Raw genomic sequence first — 8,009 nt, 5'->3', positions numbered from 1 at the left:
AATAACAACTGGCTAAATTCTTATAATACATAGTGTAAGCAAGTGTGTGCAAAATCTGCCCCATTCCTCGTTATTTTTAGGCGTAAACGGTGTAAGACAAGAGTAATAATGTTTATTATCATCTTTTAAGTATATTTAAACTATATTTAGATGTTGTAGAGATTTATTTTGCAAATAAAATTGTCTATTTCTTTTTCTTTGTATTTAATTTTTATAAAGGAATTTCGTCAAAATAATAACATTCTGGTTTTTCTTTTAGTTTCAGATTTTGAAGTTAATTTAATTTTAAGAAAGAAAAAAAATCAGAAAAATAATTAAACTTTTTTACTCTGCAATCTGGCTGAATCAATATATATCAGTGACTGTCAATCATTGATAAAAACTTAATATGTTTTAATAATACAAAATATCCTTCTTCCTCGTAGTTTCATTTATTAATTTAAATTAATTTAACAAAAATATAGGTATGTTGTAAGACGGTAAGCTAGATTGAGATGTATTTGATCATTACACTCATTATGTCAATTAAATTTTTTTTTTATTTTTTTTTTCAAAACCAATTTTGAAACTTTCAAAATTTTATTTTGATACGTTTATTGCATTACGACTCTTCTTAGAGGATATTAACCCCCTGTACTGTTTACGCCTACGTTACACCTCAATACAATATACAAATACTTTACTTGTTGCGATCCCTTGAATATAGCCATAAAAAAATAACATAGCACAAGCAAAAAAGCAAATTTTAAAAGACCTACATATGCGGAATGTCTTCAGCCAATCACATGGTACTTCTTGTACAGGGACGCGTGCGAACAGTAACTAACCGATACAGGACACGCGAATCAAAGGCGCATCTCCCCATAATCTTTACCTCTCACACATACTGGAAGTTGTCCTTGTGTTTTAGGAGAGGTTGTTGTTCTATTCCTTTGTCCAAGTTGTAACTCGTCGTCCAATCTTTGGTTTGTGGAGTAAAAAGACCGAAACATCGACAACCAAAAAAGTCCGCCAGATTTGCAAGAGGAGAGCGCGAAAAAGGGCTTTTACCAGAGTTGTTTACAAAGTGGACGTAACGACCCTTATTCATACGTTCGTTAGTTGTCATACCGAGGCAAGATATCTGAAAAAAACATAAGAGAAATAGTTAAGGAATCTTCAAGAGTACCCCATGTTTTATTTTTTACACCAACCTAATTTTACATCCGAGTAAAAGCAGCAAAATGTTTATAGTATCGGCTTCTTCGTTTTAGTCTGTAGGAGTGTGGTATCTTTGGCTGCGAGGGAGAGGACAATGGTAGGGAATGAGGATAACAGATCCATTATAGTAATAAAATATTTAAAAAACACACATACCTGATAAATTTGACAAATGAGGAGCATAAAAACCCAAATTAAATGAAGGAAAGCATTTGCAGAGACCCAAGCCACCCAAGTCTGGCATTGGCTTATACTGAGTAACGTTTTCCAAAAGCCTTCGTTAGTAGGCGAAATGTGGCACAGGTTTTTCCAAAACTGTACGGCCCCGTAAACCATCTGACCACACATTATCACCAAACATGTTAGAAAACCAATAAAATGTTTATGATTACTCGCACCTGAAAAGTAAAATTACTTATCGGTATTAGTTAGTCAACATATGAAGATGGTGCTTACCAATGCAATTTGCCACCCAAGGGCAGTGGTGATCAAATTTAGCCACGCATCTATTGCATATAGAGCAGTGTTTAGAACGTAATGGTCTTTTTACCAAGCAAGCAGAACAAAACGTTGAAGGTTCAAAACCACCAGGACCCTTTTCAGCTAATTCAATTATTGTCTGAAAAATAAAGAAACACGTATATTACGTATCTATTTTATAATAATTTCATAAATTAGTTCAGGAAATTTATGGTTAATGTAACACAAAGGATATTACTGTTCCAGTTTCGTTTAGTTAAAATACTCAGAAGTTTCCCTGATCAAAATGACCGAAAGGGATATAATTATAGAAAGACTACATAAATCTAATAAGAAATCTAATAATGAATATTATTTATTAATCCTTCTTGGTTGTTACCATTGAACTTAAATACAAAAACATAAATACATATTTTAATTCATATTTTTTTCATAATTTTTGTTAAAAAATACATTACTAGTATGAGTTACTACTTTTAATCACTTAACATTTCAGATTACTAACTGTTACATAACTATTGTCTAGAAAGAAGAGAAATGTTGTTTTCTTTAAGGTCAATGCTACATTTGTGCCGTTTTTCGTATTTCTTTAAGTTTCTGTTTCGTTCTAAAATTACTACTTTTCGCCTTTTGATAAACTCTATCGTTTCTGGAATTAACTAAATTATTCCTCGAAGATCTCGAACTACAGGGTGAAGTAACAGGCGATAGATCTGTAGTTCCGGGTAATATTGTTGTTGGTATCTTTTCTTTCACACAAAATGTCTGAGGATAAAGTCTTCTTAAAATAAATGGGTCAGAGTGGTAAGTCATCGCTCTGGGTATCATAACTCCCTCCAAAGGCGGAAGAGTAGATCTATTAGTCTCATTAATATCAGAACTAGAGGTAATAGATTCCGCTATAATCCCACTACTTTTTTGTTTTAGTAGAGGCTTAAGAATCGACGGAGCATCATCCATAATTGTATCAAAATCATCTCCATGGTTATGATCTCCTTTTGAACAACTTGACTCTTTCAGTGTATACAGTGATCTATGTAAATGTAGATCTTTTATAGGTTCTATATGTGCAGTTGTTTGAAAGAACTTCAGAGGCCTATCTTTTGGGATGTTTTCCTTAGGAACATTACTTGTATTTTCCAAGGTCTGAGTATAGGGACCTGAGTGTGTAGCAAGAGTAAATTTGGTTGACGTGGTTTTTTCAGTCGACTTCGGATGACAACTCAAAAAATCTAACTGTTTCATTTCTGTAACTGAAGTGGTATCTTTTACAGGTTCCGTTTCCATTTCTGGTTCTAGTTGGCAAGTTACTTTCGATATTAGAGAACTGTTGGTTTCGTAACAACCTTCTAAATTTGCTTGAGTTGATTTTTCGGAATATTTGTTTTCTTTGTCATCTTGACTAGAGGATAACGGTTGGCCTCTTGAAACAAAAATTTTCACACAATCTAACGTGATTTGATTATTATTTCTGAAGGTTTCAACGTGACCTTCCCAGATTGTAGGATTGAGTGAGACTTTTTCTTTCTTATATAAGTAAATCAACAATATAAAACCATCCAGAAGGAAAATGAAAGCTATAATGCCGTGTAAAAGACCTATAAGAACATATTTGAAAGCGTATTTGTTGTTGGTTAATTGTGATAGACATAAACCCGCCAAAAGCCAAAATGATAGTGTGGCCGAGAAGGAAAAGGGAACCCACAATTGCCACTGAATGGGAGATTTTACGACAAAGCCCAGCATATCAATGACGGTTATTAATAAAAAGGCCGACGTAACGGAAAGCATCACGCTTAACAACGCTATCGTAAACGATGAAGAGTTCAAATGAAATCTAGTAATGGACATCAATGTAATTGTTAAAATTACTCCAGTTGTACAGGTCGTGCATTGCAATACTCTTAAAGGAATTGATATTCTATTATAATTTTCGTATAACGCCATCATTTTTCACTTAACATAGCAGTTTGTTTTAATTGACTTGTATTATTTAGTCACTTTTGTTAACTGACATTACAGAAAAGGTGACAGTATATCGATATAAGCCTGTCAGTGTCACTGGTGAATAAAATATTCATTAGAAAATAAAATGATTGTTTATTTTCATGAGAAGCATGACCTCTAATTTTTAATTTTCCTTATATCAAGAAGTCTACGATATAAAATATTAAATTTCGGTATAATCGTCAATAATTTCTTCATTTTAGATAAGACATTTAGTAACAATTATTCCACTATATTGTACAGAATTTTATTCTCTTTCAAATCATTCCAAATTGTATAAGGTAAATCACTCATAGCTATCGAAAAATCTGTATATATTTATATAACTAAATAATAGTTGAAGAAAATAAAAAATAAAACATTACCCTGAATCTTAACTCCCGAGTGGTAACAATAACTCCAGGATCTCCAAGCCACGATTTCAGGAAACAGTACCATAACAAACTAGAACTGGCGAAAAACACCGCACTTGTAAGCAAAGTCACGTTGGGCATAATATAAACAATCCAAGTGATGTAGAACCATAGCTTCGTCGCCAAATAAATACTCAAAGGCAATAGGGCAATCAGTCGATCATCATAGAAGAGCTGTCCAATGTAATGTACGACGATATATACGCATACAAGGAGAAATATTTTTATAATGACCAGAATATTAGCTTCCAGGATGAGACCAATTATATAGAACACAATAAAAGGTGTACCAATCATGCACCACCACCTTAATCTCTGCAATGGTATCTGTTAAATGTTTTATTATACATTGGCCAACATTAATTGGGTATTACTTTGTCCTGAAGCAGTCTTTTTAAGAAGTTGTGAGCTCGATTGACATTGGTAGCCTCCTTTATGCGATCTGCTACTTTAGAACCAACCCAGACCTCACCAATATGGTCGTGGAGTAAAGTTAAGGGCGTATCACCACGATGATTAGGAATGTCTAAGCTTGCATTACCCTAAAAATAATAACAATAATTAGGGTAGAAATATATATTTCTTCATTAAAAACATTATAAAGAAATTTTAAATTAATTATCACCAAACTTTATACCTGAACTATAAGTGTAGATATCGCAGTAGAGTTTCTAGCTAATATTGCCCAATGTAGGGCTGTATTTCCTTGTGTATTATCAACCAAACTGGTTGATGCACCTAATGTTAATAGCAATCTTGTTGGATCTAAACTACAGATTTTCCAGCAAGCCCACATTAATGGTGTCATACCGCCTCGATCCTGTAAATCAGGGCTTACATTTCTTGCAACAAAGTAGGCTACAAGGGCAGTATGTCCAAATTGAGCTGCAAGATGAATACAAGAACAACCCTCTGCATCTCTCAGGGTTGGATCAGCACCTGTTTTATATTTCAGTTTAACATTTTAATGTTTACATGAGATAGAAATGCATACCTGCATTCATTAAAAGAACTACAGCATCTAAATGACCTTGCCTTGTTGCCCAATGTAATGGTGTTGCGTCCAGCTCTCCACCAACTGCATCCACTTCAGCACCTTTGTCAATAAAAAATCGCATAATTTCTTTGCGATTATTTATTGCAGCCCAGTGCAGCAGTGTTACAGTCTCTGAATCTCGCTGATTTACATTATAACCCGTGTCAATTAGTTCCTTAACTCGAGCAAATGCTCCATACTAAAAAAATACCAAAAAATGTCTTCATAGTCACAATTTTACTATAGGTATATTTTTACTTTACAAGTTGTTAATTGTTATTTTATACCTGCGTAGCTTTAACAATATCAAAGCCACTATAGTCATGTTCAATAGGAACCGCTGGTTCTCTGGAAATTAAGCTGTGACACTCTTTATCAGCTTCAACACAGCCCCCTGCAGATGCTGCTGCACCACAGGCGTTTTGGTACATCATATAAATCACACAAATTTTGGAAAATAATATATTTACCAACAAATAAATTGTTTTAGGTTATCACTTTTGACCTCCATCGAATAAACATTCTTGAATTTTTGACAGTTAAAATGTCATCATAGAATACGAATGACATCCTTTCTACAGATATTCTAGCAATACATTAATAAGATCACAGGTTCTGGTTAATGGTATATTGTGCATCTATTATTTTTCTTTCCAACTGTCCTGTATCTATGTAGCGAATTATCCGAACGTACATGGTAACCATAGATAATACCATCGACGTTTACTAATGGACATGCCTTAGCGGACAGAATTGTGGTACAACAAAAGAAAGAGATAGCACTACTCCGAAACCATCCGCCATCTCCCTCACTTTTCGAGACAAGAAATTATTACAACGACATACGGCTAAGGTACGTCCATTAATATATGTCTATGACAACGACTTACGACTAAGGCACGTCTATTAATATATGTCTATGGATAATACTATAGGATAATAAGCCTATGGATAAGACAGTAGCCTATGGTACCTTAATGACGCTAGTTGAACAACACTTCGTGTTGCTTTGGGGCCACTTCCTATCAATAACTTTTATCAATGGTTAATAATATGATCATAGATAAAAGATTTATAATCTGTAATCTATGATGTGATGTATAGTTTCGATGCGTGCACACATCAATGAAATTTAACTGTTATTTAAAATAAATAGTATGATAAATAATAAGCTAAACTTTGCTTACTAAAATAGCTCAGTCTTCAAATACAAATGACGCGCAATCGACTGACGACGATTAAATTTTGATAGCTTCCACAGTTTTCAAATAAATGGACATTTAAATTCTCCCAGCACTCGAAACAATTTTCCTTTTTTTAAATGCACGTACTTACATATTTAGTACCTACAAACAACGCACAACTTTTTGGTGAAGTTTAAATCAGGGAATTATTTATATATATATATCGGATGCTAAATTCGCACGACGCGCTGCGGCTGTTTGCTTTTGTATTTTGACAGATGTGTGTTGATAGTGTTGGTATTTGATTGTCCGTTCTTGTGTCCATTGATTTTTGGGCCACTATCAAAGGCGTGGTTAGTTCTGCTACTAATAGTAAATAAAATGGGTGTTATTACCATGAAAAGATAAAACACGGCGAGCAGTGACGCGCGGACAGGCCAGTATGTAGCTGGGACTTAACCTTTAATTTCTGAGTGCTAAATGTGTGAAATAAGGTTATGCTTGGGTGAACTGTTTGGTTGTTTCGTACCAGACGGCGTGTTATTTGGGGTTCCTAGTGGTTGAGATGAGTAGTTGGGCAGCCAGGATGCACAGGCGGGCTGCCACTTTCAGTAATGTTGTAACTTCCTGTGGTCACCCTTCTGGACCATATCCTAGGAGGTTAGAAAAAGTTAAATTTGGAGTCCCTCTTGAAGAAGTCTGTAAAAATGACATTCCAGGCCCACTTCTTGTAAGTTTTAATTAAATATAATATGTATAATTATGTATTAGTTACATGTAACTCAAAAGTTGAAGTCCCGCCCTATCTGAAATTTATTATCTATTAATCGATCTTCTTTATCAAATTATATTCCTTTTTAAATTTCAGCAATATTAAATTTTGGCACGCTTATTTATGTTTATATGCAAATTGAAAATAAAATTTTAAACCTTTGAGGTAAAACTACAAATAATTGAAGAAAGTGGGTATGTCCTAATCTAAAAGTTATCTGAATAATATCAACACAGTTAAGATAAGTCTTATAGAAAAGAATTTGATAGGTACGTGTTTTAAATTTTAAAATATGATACAATAATGAATTTTAATTATTACAATTTAGATAGTAACAACCGGAAAAATATTTTTTATTTTATTATTTACTGACTCAAACATTGTATGGTTAAACAGTCATAATTAACAGTAGTATTTTAATAGAAAAATAGAATTAATATCAAATAGGGCAATTTTTTTATTTTTATGCTGTACTTACAACGAACTAATTTGCAAGCAAAAAAAAAAGGCAATCTACCCCTTATTCACTTGTAGGTAACTGACGTAATTTTATTTTTATATGATTCAGTTTACAGTTTGTCAGTTGTAAATGCTTTAATGTATTCTGTAGATAGTAGCTATTTAAATAATATTTTGGATTACGTGTTTTAATATTTTTGTAGTAGATATGCTTAAGTAAGTAGTATACATTTAATTGTACTTATTTCTTTTAATAAAACGAATTGGAATGGGCTTCCTCTATAAACCGGAAGGAATATACACATGAAAACATTTTGCAGTAACAAATAAGGTTTATTTACTTCTTACACTGCCCGAATCTTAAACTACATACATACAGATACAAATTAATAATATTTTTAAACAATAAAATATTCAATAAATCGAGTTTTTAAATATCCAAATATTTAACTACATAT

General features: G+C 33.0%; 2 protein-coding genes across 6 annotated transcripts in view; one reads left to right on the top strand and one right to left on the bottom strand.

The window, feature by feature from the left end:
- Positions 1 to 251: 251 nt before the first annotated feature.
- LOC108738050 (palmitoyltransferase Hip14) lies at positions 252 to 5,704 on the bottom strand. 3 transcript variants are annotated; one of them, XM_018471275.1, is made up of 9 exons: positions 5,424 to 5,704; positions 5,095 to 5,335; positions 4,738 to 5,039; positions 4,475 to 4,642; positions 4,053 to 4,427; positions 1,657 to 1,819; positions 1,357 to 1,598; positions 1,194 to 1,277; positions 1,034 to 1,123 (listed from the first exon to the last, which is right to left on the bottom strand). In XM_018471275.1, the coding sequence occupies exons 1-8, from the start codon at positions 5,568 to 5,570 to the stop codon at positions 1,200 to 1,202; spliced, it is 1,716 nt and encodes a 571-aa protein (XP_018326777.1). In that variant the 5' UTR covers positions 5,571 to 5,704; the 3' UTR covers positions 1,034 to 1,123; positions 1,194 to 1,199. The 3 variants fall into 3 exon arrangements, with proteins under 3 accessions (XP_018326775.1, XP_018326776.1, XP_018326777.1); XM_018471273.2 differs by lacking the exon at positions 1,194 to 1,277 and having other exon boundaries at positions 252 to 1,123; positions 5,424 to 5,702; XM_018471274.2 differs by lacking the exon at positions 1,194 to 1,277 and having other exon boundaries at positions 252 to 1,123; positions 4,053 to 4,415; positions 5,424 to 5,701.
- An 831-nt stretch (positions 5,705 to 6,535) lies between these two features.
- Positions 6,536 to 8,009, top strand: part of LOC108738035 — a 50,909-nt gene continuing 49,435 nt past the window's right edge. For 2 of the 3 annotated variants that reach the window (XM_025976167.1, XM_025976166.1), the window contains exon 1: positions 6,537 to 6,952. In XM_025976167.1, the coding sequence (XP_025831952.1) occupies positions 6,886 to 6,952 (67 nt within the window). In that variant the 5' untranslated portion in view covers positions 6,537 to 6,885. Of the gene's footprint in view, positions 6,953 to 8,009 lie in introns of all 3 variants that reach the window. The other variant, XM_025976168.1, reaches the window with a different exon arrangement.

This window comes from Agrilus planipennis, unplaced genomic scaffold, assembly GCF_000699045.2.
Source record: "Agrilus planipennis isolate EAB-ADULT unplaced genomic scaffold, Apla_2.0 scaffold189, whole genome shotgun sequence".
NCBI lineage: Eukaryota > Metazoa > Arthropoda > Insecta > Coleoptera > Buprestidae > Agrilus > Agrilus planipennis.
The sequence above is the reverse complement of the archived record's forward strand: the minus strand, read 5'-3'. Positions and strand labels throughout refer to the sequence as shown.

Excerpts from the sequence above, each read along its gene's own strand:
- LOC108738050 (XM_018471273.2), bottom strand. The coding sequence starts at position 5,570 with ATGATGTACCAAAACGCCTGTGGTGCAGCAGCATCTGCAGGGGGCTGT. Across the intron at positions 5,040-5,094 it reads AGTTCTTTTAATGAATGCAG|GTGCTGATCCAACCCTGAGA; the intron begins GTATGCATTTCT and ends AATATAAAACAG. Across the intron at positions 4,428-4,474 it reads AAAGACTGCTTCAGGACAAA|ATACCATTGCAGAGATTAAG; the intron begins GTAATACCCAAT and ends AACATTTAACAG.